The 25,553-nt window shown below is 35.5% G+C and overlaps 1 protein-coding gene across 8 annotated transcripts in view; it reads right to left on the bottom strand.

The window, feature by feature from the left end:
- Positions 1-25,553, bottom strand: part of LOC136031641 (uncharacterized) — a 196,584-nt gene that overhangs the window by 110,411 nt on the left and 60,620 nt on the right. For 5 of the 8 annotated variants that reach the window (XM_065711285.1, XM_065711287.1, XM_065711288.1 and 2 more), the window contains 3 exons: positions 17,639-17,734; positions 12,852-12,974; positions 7,973-8,632 (listed from right to left, as the gene is read on the bottom strand). In XM_065711285.1, the coding sequence (XP_065567357.1) occupies positions 7,973-8,632; positions 12,852-12,974; positions 17,639-17,734 (879 nt within the window). Of the gene's footprint in view, positions 1-7,972; positions 8,633-12,851; positions 12,975-17,638; positions 17,735-24,315; positions 24,679-25,553 lie in introns of those variants that run through there. The other 3 variants (XM_065711291.1, XM_065711292.1, XM_065711286.1) reach the window with 3 other exon arrangements.

The raw sequence follows: 25,553 nt of genomic DNA, 5'->3' as shown, positions 1-25,553 counted from the left end.
AGCTCAGATGGTGCAAGGGAACAAATAAAATTTTAATGCCCTTGGTACTTCAAGTTCAAGACGTCCTTAGTTAGTTTCTCTGAAAAAAAGACCATGGATTAAACTATAGGTAGCCTATAACTTTAGGTATAGCTATAACTATAGGTAAACTATAGGTATAGAAATTAGGTAGCCTGTAGGTTCTTAGTTTGCAATGCGAGAAGGATTCAAAGGCTGCAAATTTGGTGTTTAATTTTCCCATTTTCATATTAATAAATACAAATATTGCTGTCTGTCTACCAAAATTGGTGTTTAAAATACCAAAGAAACGAAATGAAAGTGAAAATTAAATCTGACTGTTCAGACTGGTTAAACAGCCATATGTTTAATAGCCATATGTTTCTTGGAAATTGTGAAAAACCAGGAATTTAGTATTGGAATGAAAAAAGTAGGAATGTGGAATGTTTATGTGTAATTATTCAGTTTCGGTAGTAGTGAGTCTCAAATTAAAAAAGAAGAAGAAATAGAGTGAAAAAAAAAACAGCAAGAAAAGCTAACAATAAATGGCATCAAAAAGCTTAAGATGTAGCTTCCTGTGACGGTGTAGTTTTCTCTTGGAATTAACAGATTGCTTATTTTTAAATTTTAAGAACAAAAAACACTTTCAAATGTAACTAATTACTTTAGGTGGTTTATCTTCACGATTCAACGTGGCAACAGTGACGAAAATTAGGTGCTGCGCTAATAACTTCATAACTAATGTAGCCAAAACACAAATCTTAGAAAATTGTGGTTTTCAGGTATGAATAGACATAAGATTGGTCCAAGGGGGCCATTTTCTGTTTTTTTTTATATTTCCGGTACTTTAACGGTTTTTCCATCTGATTAGGCATCTAAGGCGAATGTTGCATTATGGATTTCTGACATCAAAACACATTAAGTAAATATATCACTGATCAAAGATGGCGCTAAGTACTCATTAAAGCTAGTATTCAAAAATTGGCGATTTTAATGACTGTATATGCAAGACCAATCTGTAAGTCCAGTGTCAAGGCCATTGTACTGTAGAAGTCCAGTGTTAAAATATATTCAGTGTACAACATAAAAACTTTTTGAATGGATTGCAATAGTTTACATAACACAGGTACGGAACTTCTGATTCTCAACCTTTGGCCGAGAGTTCCATGCGTGGCTGGGGCAGATCATGTGACGTTCCACTGTTTCCCCATATTTGAGGAAGGTTATTTTCTTCTCCTTTTTTTCTAACCAAATAATTACCTCTAACCCATTATTTGTGAAAATTAATTTAAATCTATTGGTCTGATCAACGAGAACGAAAAAAAATTTAGTAAACTATAGAAAAATTTTTGAAACAGTTTCAAGATGTATGAGGAGAGTTTTGGACCCAAAGACCCCACTTTCCCCGTCTCCACCCGTTAATACAGTTATAAATTTATTCTAGAGAATGAGATATGACACGGGAAACAGGATAAAACTCCTTAAACAAACTATGTGTTCAAATGTCAAAAACTCTTCCCCCTCCCCGTTAAAATTGAAAGAATCTTGGTTGGATGAAAAAACTCAATTAACCTCGTATATTTTTCTTATTGATTTCATATTAAGCTTTTCATTAAATTAATATAAAGTCTTTTCTTAAAGAGAAGGTAATTGTTTTCGAAGTCACTAACAAAAAATTAATGTAGTAACATTTATTTGACTCTTCGTTTCTGTTATCTATTTCCTTAATATTTTTTTTCTAAATCAATTTGTTAAATTACAAAATTTAATCAAAGTTATTTATTTAGTTTTCAATAGAGGACAAATGACAACCAACCCTTTCGAAAGTCTTAAGGGGACACAAACACGTCTTTTTTTAAATAAAAATCTAACAAAACAAAGAGTGTGTGATAAGTAGGCTAATGCTTTCAAAATGTCCAATTTTTGGCATTTTTTCCTGTGTTTAAAGCTATTACTATCCATAAAAAGCCGATTGGACAAGCGAAACTTTTGCAGATAATTTTCTCTTAGCTCGTAATGAAAACTTTTTCTGTTTTATTTAGTTTGTTAATAGGCCTGTTTGTAAACAGTCTGCAAATCTGATTATAATTTAATCTAATAGGTTCTAGAGTGATCTTTTACTGATTAATCAACAAAAGAATTTAAACATTAACATGTCCGATGAGATCCCCAATTGCAAATGGTTTATCAATGTGGATCAAAGTCTGAAAATTTGTAAACTCTGCGGAAATATTTACACTGAAAATAATACACGGAATCATTGGTGCTGAAGGTGTTCCGGCTCCGGAAGATATACCTTTATTTGGGTGCGTTACATATTAAACTAGAGCATTGACCTAGATAAATAACAATTGTCCAGACAGGTATCCGACACTTATGGGTGAATGACCTACATTTTCCTGCCAGGACATGATTAGCCAATATTCGATCTTCACTGAATAAACGCAATGTCCTGTTATTATAATATTTAATATTGAAGTGATGAAAATTACAAGAACTTGTTGTTGTTTTTGTCCTTTGAAAATATTGTTTACTATCAAAGCACGCACAAAGTTGAAATTAATAATGTAGTATATATTTTAAGCAATGGTCATCCTTGTCCCACCTCCAATGGCTCCAATGTCCCCCTACCCCAACTTTTTGACCCCCCTTTTTTATTTTTTTAAGTTCATTTTTTCTCATTTTTTTACTTAAAAAAATGTTTCAACTTTTTCTTATGTCTTAAAATGACATAAAATACACTTAAAACAAGAAATTCAGTTGTATTATTTTCGAAATACAAAATTAAGATAGTATAGATATGTTAGTCGTGGTTTTTCAATTAGAAAAATAATCTTTGTAGTGAAACTTTTCTTTTTATGGCACTTGATTTTACTAAGTGACATATAGCGATCGTAATTTCTGTCTGTCTGTCGGTACCAGTTTTGCTGTTTTGGGCACTTCCTGATAACCTAAGACGATGAAAGGTGGCAGGCCTATCAGGGACCAGAAAAGATTAAATTAGAAATAGTCTTTCCCCGGTTCAACCATCTGGGGGGAGCAGGCGAACGAGACAGTTGATAAGAATTTTATTTGCCGATAAAACAAATGATTGTTCTTGTTAACTGTGGCTTACTGGTCTAGGGGTATGATTCTCACTTAAGGTTGAGAGGTGTCAGGCTCGAATCCTAGACCACCCCCAATTTTTACATGAAGAAGATCCGAAATTAGACACGTGATCAATATCGCGATCGCTGAAAGTTGGCAGGCGCATCAGTGATCGGACCAGATTAAATTATAAATAGTCGCTTCCTCGATTTGACCATCTGGGGGGGGGTAGAAGGACGATTGATTCTAAAAAACAAAAAAAATAGGTATTTTTCAATTAAGAATATGTTTCCGGATCTTAATGAAATTTGATGTTTAGAAGGACATCGTGTCACAGAGCTTATATTTTAAATTCTGACCGGATCTGGTGACACTGGGGGAGTTTGAGGGGGATACCGAAAATTTTGAAAACGCTTAGAGTAGAGAGATTGGGATGCAACTTGGTGGGACAAACGTTACAATACCGAACAACAAGAGACTACAGGAACACTGCATTTGTAAGTTTATCTTTGTGATAACTGCCCATAAACAAAGAACATCAAAATCATTAACTCTAGTACCGAGTCTAATCTTAGGTTCCGACCTCGTGACAAATGCCATATGAGGTCTTGGATCTTTCGACCTCATCACAAGTGCCATATGAGCTCTTGTTTTTTACTTGGAATTTTTTTGAACTGAATTTTTTGGACTCAGAATCTTTTGGTTATTAGCAGCTGGTTCTGTAAAGTGATTTTTTTTTTTTGGAAGGGTGCCATATGATTATAGGCTGTGAAACTGATAAGAAGAAATAGACAAGTATTTCTAAATCTTGTGTGATATTACCAAAATCGTGTCTGATATTATCAGAAATTTCGTACTACATTATCAAACTCTCGTATAACATAACAAGAATCCTCTATTACATTAATGAAACCTCACGTGGTATTATCAAAATCAACACACAAAGACAAACACAGAGACAAGCAAACAGCTACTCAGAGACACAGCCACAGAGAGAGAGAGAGAGAGAGGAACTCATACAAACCTAGGGACAAGCAAACATCCACTTGGACACACAGGCACAGAGCAAGGGAGAGAGAGATAAAACTTTAAAAAAATTACACAGAGTCAAACATACAAACAAAGACACATTGACAAGAAAACAAACAGTCAGACACAAAAGCATACACAGAGAGAGACAGACAAAAATACATGCGAACGCACAGAGTCAGACACAAAAACACACGAAGACAGACAAAGAGACAAGCAAACAGTCGTTCAGACTCAAAGGCGAAGATAGAGAGACAAAAACACGCAAACACACTGATTAAGACACACAAACACAAAGAGAAAGACACAAAGACAAGCAAACTGCCACTAAGACAAAGGCATACTGAGAAATAGACAAAAAATACATACAAACACTAAAAGTAAGACGCAAAAAACACAAATACAGACAAAGAGACGGGTAAACAGCCACTCAAATACACAGCCGCAGAGAGAGAGAAAGAGAGAAAAAATACATACAAACACTCAGAGTTAGACACGAAATCACTCTAAGACAGACATAAAGACAAAAAACACCCATATGCATACATAGAGATAGAGACAAAAAAAAATACTTACAAAAACACTGAGTCGGACACAAACAGAAAGAAATAAAGAAAAACTAACCCTCTTTCAGACACACATGTATGCAGAGAGAGACACATAGATGCATAGAGAGAGAGAGTCAGAGAGACAGAGAAAAAAAACACATACAAACACACCAGAGACAAAATCACACAAAGACCGGCATAAGTTCAAAATACCACTTTCAGACACATACGCATATATATACAGAGAGAGATAAAAATTAATTACAAACGCACCCAGTCAGACACAAAAAGACATACATAAAGAAAAACAAACTACCTTTCAGACACACATACATAGAGACATTGACATACAGAGAGGGAAAAACGCATATAAATATACCGAGTCAGACACACATAAACAGATACAGAGGCGTGTAAGATGGCGATCAGACACATAGACATACATAGAGAGAGACATACAAATAAGCAGATTTAGACACATAATCACATAAAGAGAACAATGCAGACAAGCAAACCGCCTTGCACACACATGCATACAGAGAGAGAGAGAGAGAGAAAGAGAGAGACAAAAACACATACAAACACATCACGTTAGACACAGACAGACAGACAAAGAGACAAGCAAACAACTATTCAGACACAGAGAGAGACAGAGAGAGAGAGAGAGAGAGAGACGCATACAATCAAACCCAGTAAGACACATACTTGAACAGAGGCAGAGACAATCAAACAACCGCTCAGCCACATGGGTATACAGAGAAACAGAGAGAGAAAATACATAAAAAAACGCAGATTCAGACACACAAACACAGAAAGACAGACATAGAGACAAGCAAACAGCCACTCACAGAGGCACAAGCAAACAGCAACACACAGGCACAGAGAGAGAGAGGGAGAAAGAGAGACAAACACACATTCAAGCACGCATATTGAGACACGTAAACACACAGATATAGACATAGAAACATGCAAACACCCGCTCAGACACATATATATATATATATATATATATATATATATATATATATATATATATATATATATATATATATTGAGAAAGACAAGCAAACATCTGCTCATACTCACAAGCACAGAGAGAGAGAGAGAGAGAGAGGGGAGAGAAAGAGAGAGGGACAAAAACCCTAAAACAAAAAGACTACACAAAGTTTAAACTTTGTGTCAACACACAAAGAGAAACATCGGCTAAAGCACAATGGCACCGTTAGAGTGACGAAAACACATACAAACACACAGATTCAGACACACAAAGACAGACACGGGGATAACCAAACACCTGCTAAAACACGTAGGCACACTGAAAAAGATAGAGACGAGCAAACAGCCTCTCTGACACAAAAGCACAGATAGAGAAAAACAGAAAAAACTACAAACAAACGGATTCAAACACACAAACACAAACAAGAAGACAAGCAAACGCTTACTCAGACCAACAAGCACAGAGAGTGAGAGAGACAAAACATATACAAACACACAGATTCAGACACACAAACATACACAGACAAACACGGAGACAAGCAAACATTTGCTCAGACACAAAGGCATAAAAGAGAGAGAGATAGAGAGAGAGAGAGAGAAAGAGAGAGACATAGAGAGAGAGAGAAAGACAAACAGGTGCTCAGACACACAGAGAGAAAGAGAGACAAAAATATCTAAAAATGCACTGAGTCAGCTATACAAACATACAAAGACAGACACGAGGGCAAGCAAACAACCGCTCGGATACAAACGCACAGAGAGAAATACAAATGTAATGCAAACACACAGAGTCAGACCCACAAAAACACAAAGTAAAACACAGAGACATGAAAACGCCCACTCAGACACTCAGGCACGGAAACAGAGAGAGACTAACACACCTACAAACACGGATAGTCAGATACACAAACACACAAAGACAAACATGGGGACAAGCAAACATCTACTCGGACAAACAAGCACAGAGAGAGAGAGAAAAAAATATTTAAACACACAGAGTCAGACATTCAAACATCCAATAAGACAGACAAAGCAACATGCAAACACCGACTTAGACATACAGGCATAGTGACAGAGATAAGCAAACACCCGCTCAGACACATCGGCAAAGATAGAGAGAGAAAGAGAGACAAAAACACCTACTAACACACAGAGTTAGATACATCAACACACAAAGACAGACAGAGAAACAAGCATACACCTGTTCAGGCACACAGGAACAGAGAGAGAGAGAGAGAGAGAGAGAGAGAGAGAGAGAGAGAGAGAGAGAGAGAGAGAGAGAGAGAGAGAGAGAGAGAGAGAGAGAGAGAGAGAGAGAGAGAAAGAGAGAGAGAGAGAGAGAGAGAGAGAGAGAGAGAGAGAGAAGCAAACACGTGCTCAGACAAACAGGTACAGGGAAACAGAAACAAAACACATGTAAACACACAGAGTCAGAAACACAAACACAAAAAGACAGACACAGAGACAAGCAAACACTCGCTCAGACACACAGGCACAGAGAGAGAGAGAGAGAAAGAAACACCTAAACACACACAGAGTCAGACACACAAACACAGACAAAGAAACAAGCTAAAACCTACTCAGACACACAGGCGAAATGAGAGAGAGAAACGAACATCCGCTTAGGCACACAAGCACAGAGAAAGAGAGAGAGAAAGAGAGAACGAGAGAGACAAAAACTCTTACAAACACACAGACTCAGATATACAAATACACAAAGAGAAACAAGCATCACCCGCTCAGACACACAGGCAGAGAGAGTGAGAGAGACAAAAGCACATACAAACACACATATTCAGACACACAAAGACACAAAGATTGAAATACAGACAAGCAAACACTCGCTCAAACATATAGACACAAAGAGAGAGAGGCAAGCAAATTGTCACTCATACACACAGGCATAGACCTCTCTCTAATACCTTTTATTCAGTGAACATCGAACATTTGCTAATCTTGTCCGGACAGGAATATGTAGGTAATTCACCCAAAGGTGTCGGATACCTGTCTGGGCTGGTGGTTATGTATGTAGGTCAATACTTCAGTTTAGTACAGGCAAGCTTTAGTGCCCAAAAAAGGGTATTTCTTCCGTAGCTGGAACCCTTACTCTACTTTCATTTTGCAATCATTAATACTAAATTACAAATTACCCTGGAAATGAAAACCAATTCAAGACAAACAGAAATTATATTTACAAGAGAAGCTAGGCCTTTAATTGAAATGAATTATGATTCCTCTGAAAAACATTCTAAACGCTACTTTCATTTGTATATACAAAATCTTAAAGTAGAAATGAGAAGTATATAAATTACTACCTTTCAGGGTACTAAACCAATCAACAAGAATGCCAGAAAGTGGAGAGATGGTACCGAGGCCTAACATAGAGAAGAAGCGCTGTTTTCCGTAATCTCCATTATGCTCCTTTACCATAGCCAGGACAGTCGCATCAAATAGACAAAAGCAACTGCTGATCATCGCAGTTGATAAGACCCTTATTAGAAAATATGTCCAAAATCCACGCAAATGCATAGACTGATATTGCATATCTCTTTCTGTATCAATAAATCTCAAGGCAATGATGTCTACCTTTGTTTGCCCCACACAATCACTAATATCAATATCAGTGTTTCCAACGAAGACAGCTTCTTTCTCTTTTGTGGCATTTGCAGTGAGAGCAGATCTGTCTTCTTCTGTGGGATAAAAGTGAAAGGGCTCTTCTCTTTCCATGCACCCTTCAATACTAGATGCCATGAGTTTCGCAGATGAAAGTAGCCTAGATGAATTCCAGCTGTTATGCAGAACTTTAAGATGTGGTTCATTTTTGACTGTAAATAGAATGGCAGAAGCGGTATGGGTTTCAAAACTATCGGGAACCCGAGCGTCAGCCATCAGAACACATGTTTGTGAAATAATAGCAGTGATTAATGCACCCATCAATACATAACGATATTGGCCAAGTTTGTCAGAGAGCATGCCTGAAAAGGAAAAGGAAGTTAGAGGAAGGAATATATGATATATATGGGTACAACTAATGTAGCTTAGCCTTCTTAAAGAGTTCTAATAATATGTATTGGAACTCATTAAGAAGGTTACACTTTCATGGTTTCAAACAGTGCGTGGTAGCAAACTGTGAGTAAGGAGCGACTGGATCCAATAGTAACCAAAACTCTGAAAAAAAGAATTTCGACAATAATTAATAACGCAAAGAACATATACTGATTCCAGAAATATAAAATTCATTAACTTTATTGTCGAACAGTTCGAGGTAGCAACTGGACGTAAGGAGCGACCTGGCTCAATAGTAACCGAAACTCTAAAAAACGGATTGTTGATACCAATATACACATTAAAAGAATGGAATCATTATGTTGCTTTTAAATATATAAGTTTTATCAACTTTAGACCAATCTATCAGAAGTTAAAAGCATGAAAAAATTTGGCTTATTTTCGAAATAAGGGGTAAACACCCCTTAAAAGTCATTGAATCTTAATGAAAATCACACCATGAAATTGTTTTTAGGGAGGACGTTCTCTGATTTCGGGGGTCAGGGGAAGAAGGTTACGTGGGAGGATCTTTCCATGGAGGAATTTTCCATGGGGGAAGAGAATTTGCATGACGAGGACGCTGGACTTCCCAGCACTATTTAAAAAACAATCAGAAATTTAATAAAAAACCAAGTTTTTGCAGGGGAAAGTAAGGAGTAATATTAAAATTAAAAACAAACATAAATTATTACGTATATATATTCCCCCTTGGTAATACCTCGCTCTTTACACTAAAGTGTTTTTAATAATTTAAAATAACCTTTTTGTTCTAATTAAACAGCCTTTGTGATTCAGAGGCCATTCTCACAGAATTGGAACTAAATTCGAACTTCAGCGTAAAGAGCGAGGTATTGACGAGGGGGTGAAACCCATCATAAACGCAAAAATTCCTTTTCCTTTTAAGTTTAAATGTAGTTCCTTACTTTCAGCTGAAAAAAAACTTTTTTTATAATCTTACCCTTCAACATTTTCCATATTTTCAAAAATGGGGGAAAACCACTAAGTCAAATAATCTTAATGAAAATCACATCATCAGATGAAGCATACAAGAGAATGTAAATGTTTCAAGGTATTATCGACAAAAATGTGGAATTTTATATTTTTGAATGAATGATCATCGATGCGTGTTTATTTGGTTATTTTTTTTTTTTTTTTTCTTCATGCGTGATGGGATTGAGCCAATGCTCTTAGAAGATCCGGAAAAGACTCATTCAAACAAAACTTAAAAGCTTCAGTTCCTTTTAATTGACCTAAGAGATTGGATGGTAACGAGCCCCCTCCCCTAAAGAAATCCGATAAAAAAAATTGAGGTATTCATACGGTTCAGGATAGTTGAAAAATCAAATAACTTCTCCTTTGGTGATGATATGACCCCACGGACTGTGGGTATATGGTTGTAATTCATTGAACTTGTCCGTTGTTTACATATAGGCCTACTTTCTATTTATTGTCGGGAAATGTGTATATATTTTTCGAAGGAAGGGGTTGGATTTTCTGTGGAGGGAGAGGATTTTCCACTGTAATAACTTTCCATGGCGGGGATATTTTTCGGAAGGAATTCATCAAGAAGTTAGGGTGAGGGAAATACTCTGGTGTGACTTGAAAAACGGAAAAAATGAAATAAAAAACTAGTATTTTCAACTGAACGTTAGGAGCAACATAAAAGTTTAAAACGAGTAGAAATTGTTCCATTTATGGGTGGGAGCTGCCTTTTCCTCAATACCTCACTCTTTACACTAAAGTTTCACTTCTTGTCACAATTTCATAGGAACGACTCCTGAAACACAAGGTTGTTTCACCTTATTGAATTTGAACAAAAAATATTTTTAAAATTTTTAAGAATTTAACGGAAAGAGAATGGGGTTGAGGAGTTAGAAAGCCCCACTATCGTACATAATAATTCCAGTTCTTTTTAATGTTACTCCTTATTTTCAGTTGATTTTTTTTAATTCATAACTCAAAGAGAATAGGAATCTTTTGAATTCAGCGTTTTTAAAACGTACGAATCCTAGGGGGGCACAGATTAGTCTAAGGCAAAGCAAAAAATTATTTGAAATTAAATCTACGCAGTCACGCAGGATATCTTAACTTTTTGTTATTGACGGAATTTAGAGGCCCAGACTGAACAAAATCTAGGTTCGCCATCTCAACAAGAAATTTGAAGAGCTTATAGATGATATTCCTTTCAAGACAATCGTTAGAGACGATCTTAGCGATTAATTAGTTTCTCAGACACGCATTACAAAAACTGCCTTCCAAGTAGAAGAATGAACTGATTTAGTTAAAACTGCATATTTAAATGGATGCCCACGATGTGTCGCGGAGAATAATATAATCGAAAATATATTTTTTTTTTGCAAACTCATTCCTGACAAAGCCACGTCCAGTGCCATTTCTAATATAATCGACAATTTTTTGTTTTAATGAGAAAGGCAGATTACGGAAAAAGTGCGGTTTGGCTTTATTCAGAGGGTGCAAAGTCAATGTTAGGACACAAAACTGACCTTCTAGCTCTAATTAAAAAGAAAACACCCGATATTCTCTGGACGCACTGCAGACTCCACAGCAGTGGTGATTTTTCGGCAAATTCCTGGGGGGGGATGGTTAAGTTGCAGCCAACTTTCCTAAATCAAGTGAAAATGACAGTGAAAAATGAAAAATTAGTTCATATAGTACCATAAAGAAAAAGATATTCTAAAAACAACTGACTTGTTTCTATAGATGTTTGAATTATGCAGGCTTATGTTAGTTTTGACAAGATTTTTTGCACAAAGTAAATTGCCGCTGGGGGCAAATTGGGGAATAAAGGGGGGCAAAACTAGGCTCTGGAGAGAGTAGTTGCCCCCCTGCCTCGTAGCAAATTACATCCCTGCTCCACCGAACAGCTCTCGTATATAAAAAAAATATCAATAAGGAACTCAAAGACGTTTTTACAAAAGTATCGAAAGCTATAAACTACATAAAAAGAAGTTAAATTATTATTAAATTATTATAAAAAGAAGTTAAATTATAAGTTAAAGTATTTGCAAAGTTGTGTCACTACATGTGACTACTTACACCTCTTACACCTGCTTACACCTCCCTCTTGTACTATTGTGAAGAATTGTGACTATCTCGTGCCAAAGTGGTTCAGAGGACACACGACCTCTAAGTAGGAATTGCAATTTTTATCGAAGAAAATCAAAATGAGGACGTAAATATGCTAAGGGTTGGTAATGTTATTACTAAACTGATATGTTAGGTAGATAATTTAGGGAAACTAAGTTTTTTGAATAAATCGTTGAATGGGCAACAACTACATCAATTGGTTCAAAAAGACAATGTGAAAGTATTCATAATAAAATGAAGCTATTTGAAGGCAAACTTGGAAAAAATAAGTTCAATATATTTCCTCTTTCCCGGCTACTCAGATCTAATTGTAGCTCCTAAATCTTTTCGTATTGACCGTGCAGCTCAAAATTTTCAGTTAATTAAACAGCACACCTCCAAGAGGAGATGCGCAAAAGGAAAACATTAAATTTGTGTCTTGGAAATATTATTATTGAATTATTTTTACTATCTTATTTGATTAATTTTCTAATGATGCTATGTATTTATATTATTTGATTACTAAAATTATTGAATATATGACAAGCAAATAGAAAACACAAAACGTGGGACATTTCTATAATACCATAAATTCTTGGAATGGGAGTTATGTTTATGAGCTTAAAATTAAGTTATAAGCACGGCATACATTCCGCTGAATATCCTCTAATTTTTAGGAGCTTTTTTTTTTTTTTTTTTTTTTTTTTTTTTTTTTTTTTTTTGCCTTAACGGCCAACCAATTTAAGAAACTGTATCAAATTATTTACTAATGATACCATTCAGAACTGCAACAATACGGGAAGATTATCACCGATTAAAATGTGTAACATCACACATAGAAATTGGGGGCTAGACAAATTGCCTGATAATTCTCTGAAATTTCCCGAAACATTTTTCTAGCGCCTCAGCGGTTCGGCATCTTTTAAATGAGTCATCCGTGAAGCATAAAATGGAATATTTATTTCTTTAACAAACATTACTGGGAGAGTTTGTCCTGTGTTCTTCTAGAAGCTTTGGTATTTTGCTTGCCGTTGCGACTAATGCTCTGAAAACCCTACTTACCCGCAATAGGGGCACCGATAAGTGCTGCAAAGGGTAGACAAGCAGATATAGTACCAATTTCCTCAATACTTAGGCCAATACTTCTCATATGAACTGCATAATACGGTGAAACTGCCGCCATTCCTGCAATTAAAGTTATTGGCTGATTCCTTTTTATTTATTTCATTTTTTCGATTCTGCCGTTTTTGGTTAAATTACATTGTAAAGAAGCTGATAGTTCTGCTTATATAGTTTCGCAACTTAGCTAAAGTAAGCACTGCATAAAACTGGCTCTAGATGCTTTTGAAGGCAGCCATTACCTTTGCTAGGGACAAGCGCTTACCACCTGCTTATTCAACTGCTCATAATAAAGAACAATACAGAAAGAGAAGCCTTCATCGATACAAGCTGAAACTTTATAAAACCTAAGGTAGGTAACTATAATAATTAAAAATAACCCTGGTAACTGGGTTTATATGTAAGGTAACTGGGTAACTATAAAAATAACAGGTAACTGTAAATAATTAAAAATAACCCTCTTTTAAAAAATATAAATAAAAATACAACATGTCGATGCCTCTTTAGCAACAAATTACAGCGTAATTTGTAAAAGGAGTTAAGCTCAAAGTTATTAACATAATTCATTCTGTATAATTTTAGAATACGGGGTAAAGCACCTCCAAAGGGGGGGGGGAGACAATGAAGATGATAATTTTGCAGTAAAATTTTATGTTTCTGAAAAATATAAGCTGGATGTTCTGAGCCCTTTTGCCCCAAAATACAAAATTTAGGAACATGAAAAAGATAGCCATGAATTTATATTTAATTTTTCTTTTCTTCTTTTTTGCCAGGGATAATTGAACCAGTGGTTGTTGAATATTGGGAGAGTGATTGTTCAGGTTTAATTTTAAAGTTCAAATAATATTTTTAAAGAATAAAAAAACCAAAACAAGGCAAAATTCTAATTCCTTCTAATCTTGCGACAAGACAGTTTTTGTCATACAGTTTTGTCATAAATAGTTATGACTTGCAACAGTTTTGTCATAGCTAGGACCAAAATGGAATCAAGTGTAATTCTGCTATACACAGTCAGTTTCAACTATCATGAATCTACCTACTAAATCTTGTAAGTTGTGGAGATATTACTAAAGCGAGTTGGCGCATTCGTTTTTAAAATTCAAAAAAGTTCCGAAAATTCGGAAGCTTATTATTTACCATTCATTCATTAACTGGCTAAAGAAGTGTCGCTTCGTTTGGCTTCTAATTCGCAATATCAGAGTTTTATCAAATTATTGTCCCCTTTTTCCATTTCCTTACATATTTAATCCTCAGATTCAGGCCTCGTAGCTAGTCTTGCATAACTCTTGGTATTACGCCACTTTTTGTGGGCATGACAGAGCTACTCAATTAGTATGGATCAAAGGTCCACTGACTCGAGAGAAATGACGGAAGTCTGCGATCTTTATGCACCTGAGCCCCCCTAGGGTTTTTAGGTTGGGACAATTATAAGTTTAAAAGCACACCTATGCATAAAATTAAGCTTTTGTATCAGATCCAAGGGGGGAGGTGGTGGTAAGGACAAATGTATTTTCTTACATATTTAAGGTAACCCTAGATATGATATTAAAATGAACAAAACCTAAGTAAACACTAAAATGGTTTGTTTTTTTAAGGGAAAGTGAAGGAAAATATCTGAGCCTAAAATCACATTATATCCTTTCCTCTTTACACAAAAATTTAAACATAAAATAGATGCTTATCGTACTCTTAAAACACATACATATTAAAAATTGGGGATTTTATAATCTATGGCCTCTTGTCCAGGGACCACGGAAGCAATGTAGTTTCGAGAAACATATATCTTTGCAATCAGCCAATCGTCCCAATATACACTTTTCATTAGCATTTAGCTCACCTTGGACCAAGTACTTACAGTAATAGTTTGAAAAGTGATATAAAAGTAAAATGTTTGCTGGCCTCTTTAATTTTGTACTGTTTTTGGCCCTCTTCAACATTCTCCCTCTCCAACAATTTTGTAACGTACATTCTGTCAACTACGATCCTTGAAAACTTTAGGCTGATCGGAATAAATAGCCGGTGGCCCTTTTTTGGGCCACTCTTCTTCAGAGGGACCATTTACTTAGACGGATTTTATTGTTTATTAGGGCCCATTTGGCTCAAGGACCTACTGTTTTGTGTTTCAACCTGTTGGAGAAAAGAGTTTGTAGGGTTTTTTAGGCCCAATATTTCTAACGAACTAACATTGTCTTTAACTTCTCTTCAGATAACTGATACCCCGTTGGTTTCTTTGTAACGAGACTATAAGACATTATAATTTTTGTAGTCTGTAGGTTGAGTGAGCAGCTTTTAGGTGACTGCCTAAATAAACAAACTTATTGCTGTCTATAAATTGAATTTTAAATTAACTTAATTTTAAATAACTGGAATAAGAAACTCGAGATTACTTATATAAAATCCAGACAGTGCCAGAAAGTAGATAGGCTAATTTTGAAAAGATAAACCGACTTGTGATGACCAAGTTTCCCAGTGTCTGTGAATTATTGAGCACCCCCAGAGCCTGTAGGTGCATTGAGTATTCTGAGGGGCAACAAAATCACAAGCCAAGCAAAGATTCTTTTGCAGAGGCCAAAGACTTGAGCTTCAAGGCAAGTTACACAATGGTCATTTGCGACGGTCAAACACCTGAACTAGTGATCTTCCAAGCAGAGTAACGCTCACTGGCAACGAAATATGTTGACTCTAAAAGTAAATAATCTGAAAAAAACTTCGTTTTCTTAAAGAGTTAAAGAGGCTGCGTCCCAAAGTCGAACCTTAAAACGTACAGGAATTAGGAGAGGCAGTTGGGGGGCTGCCTCCCCCCAAACCCCCGCTTTTAAAGACTCTTTTGTACAGGTTTTTTGTTGTGGGGGGACTTCATTGTTACTAATTCTCTAGTTTCGGCGCAATGGTTCTCCTGTCCTCTTGTGTTTAACATTTTTCGAAGTTATTCCATTATTCATTCATTTCAATTTTTTGTTAATTAAAAGAGGGCCTTTCCGAAGCCAAGAGCGGGGGGTTAGGGGGGCGGCAGCCCCCCACAACAAGAAACCTGTGCAAAAGAGTCTTTAAAAGCGGGGGGTTTGGGGGGGCGGCAGCCCCCCCCCCCCCAACTGCCTCTCCTAGTTCCTGTACGTTTTAAGGTTCGACTTTGGGACGCAGCCTCTTTAACTCTTTAAGAAAACGAAGTTTTTTTCATATTATTTCTGTACGTTTTTCTACAATCCATGGTGGATGTAATTTAATAATAATTTTCCATGTTTATTTTCTCGCTTTCTGTATCAATAAATTCAAACTGACAAAATTATCTAATTTTGATAATTTTAATAGTTTAGCAGCTTAATTAAAAATTTAGCAGCTAGTGGTTTTTACCCACCCGCCTCCGGTTTATGGGCCCAGCGCGCTTCCGCTGCGCCAAGCTGCTGTTATGCTTGTTATCAAACAAGTTATTACAATAGAAAATTTCACCAACGGCTTCAATTAGGAAATCAATTTAAATGGTTCTTTTAACTTGCTTCCATCAAGCCTTACCCCCGCTTCAGTATAAATTCTTGTGAACATTCCAGTATGTAATTCTGATCACATGTTTCCATGTTTATTTTCTCCCTTTCTGTATCAATAAATTCAAACTGACAAAATTACCTAATTTTACAAATTTTAAAATCTTAGCAGCTAGCGGCTTCGATCCACCGACCTTTGGGTTATGGGCCCAGCATAATTCCGCTGCACCAAGCTGCTGTTAGTGTAAGAATTTTTCAAACAAGTGATGTTATTACAAGAGAAAATTTTACCTTCAATGGGGAAATGGGTTTTTCTAAGCTAGAAAATCGGGGGGTAAAGATTTTCCTGCGAAACTTTCAAGGGCACTTACTCGGAGAATTCCACGTCGAATGAGTCTTCGTACACCCATATCCGATGTTGGCTGTGACCTGTAGGCTTAAAGAAAAAAAAAGAAAATGAACATTAAGTGGCTATGCGTGGTTTCTGGAAAACAGGAAAGGAGTTATCAGATTGAGCTGAAATTTCGCGGATAAGCTCCTGGGCACTAGGGGGCCTTAACTTGTGAAGTTCAGCCCGATCGGACAACGTTAAAGGGGGGCTGGGGTTGACGGGTCGAAACTTTCGGCTAGATTTTCCCCATGAAGGAAAAGTCGGAACGGAATGAAATTTGGCAGGTCTCTTAGTTGGAGCTCGGGTTACGAAATGCTTTCCTCCCCATCCCTCTGCAACCACTGGAACCGAAGATCGCTTAACATTGTCGTGGTTCGCCTCTTTAAAGAGGCACGAGTGTGCCTCCTTGATGGGTGCTTTTGGCTAGACTGGTTCTCTGTATCCTATGTCATAAGCTGAAGAAAGCCTATGTATAGCACCTGTGTCAGAATTATTTACCCTTTCAAAGAAGGTATTCAGGACAAGGCCGTGTCCTGGGGGTTTGGATCCCTCCCCCAAAGAAATTTTACTTGACTCGTACAAACGTAACAAAATGAATAAAAGGAAAATTCAATCCGTTTTTTTCATTTTATGTAGCCCCCTCTTCCGAAAAAAAAAATCCTGATTACGGCTAGGGGTAAAATTAATACCTGAAGTTCTTTTATTAATCTTTGCATTTGGCTTTGTATAATAAAAGGAAATTCTTGTCAAAATTTTGATTCTGTGGCTGCGATAAAGCATAACAAGACCGATGTAATTGTCTTCAAATTTTCAAAAGTGTTTAGAATATAGCATTAGTTAAATATTGTGAATGAAAATACCTCCAAAGTACAGGAAAAGGGCGCATTTGAGCAGAACCAGATTGTGATTTATCTTAAATTTGGACTTGGCCTTTTGGAGAAAACCTGTAGCTTCTTCTGGAAAATTAAAAGGATTAAAAATCAAAAACACTACGGCATGAAATTAACTACAAACCTCATGACTTAAAAAAAGCAATTTCCACCTTTTCACCTACTATAAGCTCTTGCCAAAGCCGCATTCAGGGTAGGGGTTAGGGTATTTGCTTTAAAATAGTATAAAAATGTTTGTCCAGATTGTAAAAAAGCAATAAAAATGCATAAAACACATTTTTGATGCGTTTTTTAAAAGTTTTCTTGTATACCCCCTCCCCGAACGAAAACTTTAAATACGCCCCTGGTCCTTGCCTTGTCGTATTTCCTTAGAATAAATAATCGTAGCACTTTTCGGCCACAAAATCACTTGCACAGTTCCCAAATGTTCGGGGGGAGAAAACATGTATTCATACAAAAAGAAAGCAATAACTCACTTATCTGAATCAGCTTGCTAAATAGCGGAGCTTTGCGGCACTGTTACCAGGTAATTTGAATGACGGTAATATGATGACATCTTAAAATTATGTCAGCAAATTATAAGCTTCATGGTTAACAGGGTTCTACTTACATTGTAAATATTTAAATTACAATAAAAAAAACTTGCATTTGAAATGTATCCAAAATTAGTAAAACCATAACTAGAAAGTCCATTCTTGATTCAGTATATCGCATTCATTTTGTTTATTACTTCTTTTTTCACTAGCTGAATTGACACTCAACTTCAGCCTCGATTCACTCTTAAACTGTAACCGTAATCGTGTCGCCCTTTTACCATAAAGTTAAACCCAAGTTATTTGGCAATACCAAGAAAAATCATACACCAAGAAACATAATCTAAGAATAAAAAAATAACGTAAAATCACCACAAGCAACAGACTCAGGCCGCATAATATGCTCCGACAGGCCTCATGTTGCCCACAAGCCGTATTTTGCCCGTCCCTGCTGCTCTCAGCTTTATAATATGAATTATCTCGTGACAAGCTTCAACAAACTACAAGAAGAATCTCAATTGGAAGGCTTTGATATCCTTAAGTATCATTGCATTAATTGTCTGTACATGTTGTTTATTATTTTGTCAATAGGCTTCCGTCTTTTTAATTGAAGCATTATTTTCTGTCGAAACTGTGGAAACATCAGCGTGTCTACTATTTCTGTTTTTTTATTCTACTTTTTTTAATATTCCCTTTTCACCCTAAAACGGGCTCCCCTAGATCTCCCCAAAATTAACGATATCGAAATGTACAATTAGTATTTCACATTTACATTCGTGTACATATGAATGTCAATTTCCTTGGAAATTTCGGATTTTTTTGCGGAAATCAGAGGAAATCCTAAAAATTTAAGGTTAGCGGAGGAACTGGGTGTCTTATTTTAGATATTTTAATGCTTTTTGGCAGTAGTATACCATATTCTGTAATTTAGGCTAAAATTTACAATATCCATCTTATGGAGGCTCTCCATAAGACTCATCTCTTCTCAAACATACAGGAAATTTGACAAGAACCTGGATATAAATTATTGCATGGATTTTAATTAGTTTAAATTTCAGTTAATTTCCATTCACCCAATTAGATCTATCATCCTGCAATAGTGATAATTTTCCCCTTCATAGCAAAGTATTGTGTTAATTTTGTTATTTTTTAGCTTATTTATTCTATTGGCTAATTTTGTAGCAGCTAACAAAATTGTGGTTTAATATTATTGTATAGACAGCGTTGGTTACATAAGCAAATGCGGTTCATGAGCGTACTATGAATCCGTTTGTCGTTTCGTGGTAATTACGGTAATATGCTAAAAAATGTGAATGAACATACTGAATGTCGGACTACCGTTCTTATGATCAATTATTTTAGATAATCTTGTATCTAATTTCATTTACCTGATCAATATATCTAAATTGATTTAGATATGTTGTGGTAATTACAGTACTGATGGTATGTGAGAAAAGAAGAATAGATTTTTTGTGTGTTCCACCAAAATTACCATGATTTACCATCCTGAAAGAATCTATAAAGGGTAGAAAAAAAATATTCGAACTATATTGAGTGCTTTAATTTTTTATTTTTTTCGTTTTTTTGGATCGTAGTCCAATATCTCCATATTTTTATCTTCCGAAAAGCTTGAGAGGTGTTGCACCATTTAGTATTCAGACATTAACATCTATATATAAGATTCAACAAACTATAATAATTACCTTTTGTAAGTGATTTAATCATAGTTTCACTAGTCTACATAAATAGAAAGATTATTTCGTTTTCCACTGTTACTACTACAAAGTATACAGAAATAAATAAAAAATTTGCTTCAATAAAAAATTCAATTTTTTAATATTTTTAGCATAGCGATTTCAAAATTAAAAAGTTTTAGACTAGTACAGCATTCTTGTCAGTGATTAAGCTCTGCCAATCAATTGGCAGAACTAATTAGCTGAATAATGACAACGATTTTCGTCCATCAAAATTTAAACGCTAACAATCTCTGGGATCCCAAAGACAAATGCACATCTACTGGAAAATTACAATATTTTATATTGTTTGGTCACATGAAAAATTAAAATGTTAATTTTTCCTAAATTTTTTTAATTTTTATTTGACAAAATAAGTTTTCATTTACCTAATCAAAACAATTGAATTCAATTTTTACGTCCTTGGTACTTCAACAGCCAAAAATAATTTCTAACGTATTTTCCAACCTTTTCACTTGTATATTTTTTTTAAAGTTTTATGCTGGATGTATTTTTTCTTTATGACTTATTTTTTCTTACCTTTTTTGCTTTCAAAATGCTTATATATTCTTATTAAGCCTTATCATTCCTATACAGAACAGTTCAAAGTAAATAACTGTGAGTAAGGAGCGACCCGGCTAAATAGCAACCGAAACTCGCAAAAACGGAATTTTGATTCATATAGATACACCAAAAGATTCGGATTGTTATGCTGATATTAAATATATGGGTTTCATTAAGTTTACACCTAGCCATCAAAAGTTACGAGTCTGAGAAAATTTGTCTTAGTTTCAAAAAAGGGGGAAACACCCCCATAGAACGCTAAAGAAAATTACAACAACAGATTCAACAAATCAGAGAAGCCTACTTTGGAGCTTTCAAGCTCCTGTCTAAAAAATGTTGAATTTCGTTTTTTTTTTGCAAGAAGAAAGATCATGGATGCGTGTGTATTTGTTCGTTTTTACTCCAGGGGCGATGTTATGGAACCAATGGTCCTAGGATGTCACAATAGGGCTCACTCGAACGGAAATTAAAAGTTCTAGCGCCCTTCTTGAGACCAAAATAATTGGAGGACAACTAGGCCCCCTCACACACTCTTTTTTCTCAAATTCGCCAGATCAAAATTATGAGATAGCCATTTTGTACAGCATAGTGTAAAAATATGATAAATATGTCTTTGAGGATGACTTAATCCCCTGAAGTCCCCGGGGGAAGGGCAGCAAGTTATGCACTTTGCCCATTGTTTACAGATAATATTGGTTATCGGGAAGTATAGAGAAGTTTTCAGGGATGTCTTTTTCCAGTGGGGGGGGGTCGTAGGAGGAGGTTAGTGGGAGGATCTTACCGTGGAATAATTTTTCATGGGGGAAGAGAAATTCCGTGAAGGGGCTCTGGATTTTCCAGTATTATATAAGAAATAATCAGAAATTAAATAAATAAACAAGTTTTTTTCAAATGAAAGTAAGGAGAAACATTCAAGCTTTAAACGAACAGAAATTATTACGTATGTGAGGGGGTTTGTCTCCTCCTTAATACCTAGCTCTTCAAGCTAAAGAATTTTTAGTAATTTCAAAAGATCTATTTATTCTAGTTAAACGGCCTTTGTGATTGAGGGGTCATTCTTGAAGAATTTGACCAAAATTCGAGCTTCAGAGTAAAGAGCGAGGTATTGAAGACATGTGAACCCCCCTCATATTACGTATACGAGGGAGCTCACCCCCTCGTCAGTACCTCACTCTTTATGCTAAAGTTCGAATTTTGTTAAATAATGGCCGATATAAACAATAATTTGTTTTTGTGTTATTTTTCGGCCAATGTTAGTATTTAATTTTATCTTAAGCAGCTTCTTAACCATGATTTATATGCCCTAATAAACCAAAGATATTATATGTCTTCGGCTTGTGGTTGTTATTAAATAAAAAAAAAACAAGTTTTTTCAACTAAAAGTAGGGAACAACATTGAAACTTAAAACGAAGAGAAATTATTACGTATATTAAGGGGTAGTCCCCTTCTCAGTACCTCACTCTTTACGCTAATGTTTGACTTTTTGTTCCCATTACTTAAGAATGACTCCTGGCACACAAGGGCCGTTTAATTAGAGTGTTCCATATCGCAGAAGGGCTCATTCAGACGGAAATTAAAAGTTCTAGTGCCATTTTTAAGTGACCAAAAAGATGGAAAGCAACTTGGCCCTCTCCAACGCTCATTTTTTTTAGATGGCCAGTTTGTTCAAAATTAAGATTTTGAGGTAGCTATTTTGTTCAGCACGGTTGAAAAATATATTAACTATGTTTTTAAGGATGAATTAATCTCCACAAACACCAAAAACAAGAAGAACAATAGAGAATTTTTTAAGACAGTGGAAAACAAATTAGAATGAATATTTCGGCCCTATGTCCATGTGCCGTCCTCAGCAATACAAATAAGAAAAAACAACATGAACAGTTTTTCAAAACAGTCCCAGCATCCTTACCTCAGTCAAATTTAACCAGGACTGATAAATAAATTATTATGAAACGAGGCAATTCATTGAAATGAAAGAAAATGATTTAAAAACACGTTTTTAATGCCAGCCTAGCTTTTTTCGCTGCTGATCTTATAAGCCTATTTGTGACAGGTTCTGTGTTAATATCTATTGTTTTTTTATAATATTTCGTAAGGCCATTTTTAATTAAATTTGTGTATAGAGCATTCAGTGAATATTATCTTAAATCCCTATTTAAGGAAATATTATTATCGCAAACCCCCTAATATACGTATTAAAAACATACGAACATAGAAGTTTGTTCCGTAAGTTAATTCGTAAGATAGATGTATTTATTACTAATTAAAGCGTTCGTAAATAAAATTAAAAGCCATAGCGTCCTTTTTAATTATCCCAAAAAATTGTAGGGTAACTAGGCCCCCTCCTTTGCCTCTTTTTCTCAAAATCGACCGATCGAAATTTTGAGAAAGCCATTTACACAAAATGTAAAAATTAATTTGCAAATCTCGTTTAATTATCAATGTACGGTGAGCCAAAATCAAAACCTGTATTAATTCAAAAACGTTCAGAAATTAAATTTAAAAAAACAAGCTTTTTTTAACTGAAAGTACAGAGTGACATTAAAACTTAAAACGAACAGAAATTATTCCGTATATGAAAGAGGCTGTCCCCTCCTTAACGTCTCACTCTTTATGCTAAAGTTAGAGCGAGGCGTTGAGGAAGGGACAGCCCCTTTCATATACGGAATAATTTCTGTTCGTCTTAAGTTTTAAAGCTGCTCCTTACTTTCAGACAAAAAGACTTATTTCTTTATTTAATCAGTGTCAAATGACGACTTGCACTGGCATATAAAGGCTAAAGCAGGTTACATGCGCAGATTTGAATGTCACATTTTCATTTGCTACTGTAGCTGAGCAGCTGACTGAACTAAGTTTAATAGGCGACCGAAAACTGCAAAACAATAAAACGTTGAAACTTGTGTTAAGTCCAACAGCCTACGGTATACATAAGTATAGAAATTCACATATGACAGAAAAATAGAATAATGTGAAAACAGAAAAAAATGATACCCCAGGGCCACGGCCAAAAGAGACCTCAAAGAATACTAACCTTACGGTAAATTTTTGAATAGAGACCTACAGAGACTAATCTCTAGGCCTATTCGAAGCTACTGACAGTCATCAAAACATTGCTGCAGCTCCTTCCGAATTTTAACAAAAGGCCACAAAGACAGGAGGGTGAGGGGTTCTCCGAGGTCTGGCTTCATAATTATATGTTATTTGTACTACTTCCCAAAGATGAATATTACTTGGTAGGGATACCATGGGAGGAGGGGGAATCAGTCCCCCCCAAGATTTTCACCCAGACTTCAAAATAATTTCTGAAGACTTCGTTGAGTAAATTGCCCCTGGGTTTTTATAATACTTAAGTTCTTGTATCTTCGTTTGGAAAAGAAACCTGGTCCCCTCTCTACAAATTGACAGATTCGCACTTCTAATGTTAGTTAAGTCCCAACACACTGAAACTTTGCAGTTCAATTTTTTTTGCTACATCTTTCAATTCTTTCATATATTTGTTCTCTAAATTTATTTGGCTAAGTGTCACCTTTTCACTACTCAGGTATAGTGGCCTCTCAAACAAGATCACAAGTAAGTTGAACAAATATATTGAATTCTGATTCCCATCTCTAACCCCAAGACAAAAACGAAAAACAAACTGGACGTCCTCGATTAGGGTGGAAATAGGTTTTAAGAAAGGATTAAAGGAAATAAGGCCTTCACGTGGGATTAAGGAATAAAACTTTGAGCAGGTTGGGGTGGACTGACCTGAGTTGGCCTCGGGTGGTTTGATGCTGTACAAAATTGCCAGTAGTATAAATCAATATTCTAAGTTACCTGCTGTCATGTTGATTGGTGTTCTTCATCCAAGTTCGTTCTGTTTTGCAAGACTTTTCCGTCAATTTTTATTTTCCAACTATTTTTTTTTACTTTTCTAGACTTATGAACAGAGGACAATGCCACATAACAACTATTATTCTGATTTCAAGGTCCAGAGTCTTAACAAACTAGCGAAAATCAACGTGATATAGAATATGCTTGATCTTTATAGTAATTATTCTTTTTTAATCTAATTGCAACAAACATCTTGAATTTAATAGCCTATTGTACCGTCATGACTTGAGCAAAAACTGTGTTGCACTTCAAACTTAGTTACATAACGATCAGTAAGCTTATACTCTCGTGCCTTGTTTAAAGTCATAAGAATCTGTTGGAATTATAATTTTTACATTTATAATCAGTGGCGTAAATTTCCTCAAAGGCAAGGGGGGGGGGCGAAACTGAAGCCAATTTTCCCAAATCAAGTGAAAATAACAGTAAAAAATGAAAAAGAGCCATATAGTACCATAAAATCAAAGATATATTAAAAGAAAACTGACCTGTTTCTCTGGATATTTGAATGAAAATAATTTATTATGGAATGAAATTTATCTATTAATTTATCTGGAGTGAAAATAATTTATTGGGTGGTTTGGAATATACAAATTTCATTTGTAAACAATATTCAACAAAGAATCTTTGGCTTTTTTGGTTATTTTTTATGATTCATTTTGAGCCAGAGATGAAGGGATTATGGATGAGAGATGGAAAACGAGATATAGAATTCAGACCTCCAAGTTCCCCAACTGACTCAAGCTGAGGGTGGCTATGAGGTATAAGTTTCCTTACAGATACAGCCCCCATTACTGTTTAATAAAGGAAAAACAGAACTCATTAGTTAAAAAAGCTTCTGTTTGCAAAATTAAATAAAAAAAACAAGTTTTTCCAACTGAAAGTAAGGAGCAGCATTAAAACTTAAAGCGAACAGAAATTATTATGTATATGAGGGGTTTGCTTCCTCGTCAGTACCGTGCTCTTTACACCAAAGTTTGAATTTTGTTCCAATTCTTTAAGAATGACCCATGAATCACAACGGCCGTTTAATTAGAATAATTAAATGGAAAAATAAATAAGTATAATAATATCGTTTTTTAAATAATGCTGGGAAACCCGGCATTATTTCTGAAGGAAATTTTCCTTCTTGGAAAATTTCGCTCCCCCAAGAATAGTATTCTTCATGGAAAGATCCTCCCATG

This window comes from Artemia franciscana, chromosome 10, assembly GCF_032884065.1.
Source record: "Artemia franciscana chromosome 10, ASM3288406v1, whole genome shotgun sequence".
In the NCBI taxonomy this organism is placed as follows: domain Eukaryota; kingdom Metazoa; phylum Arthropoda; class Branchiopoda; order Anostraca; family Artemiidae; genus Artemia; species Artemia franciscana.
This window is presented reverse-complemented; position numbering and strand designations above follow the sequence as displayed.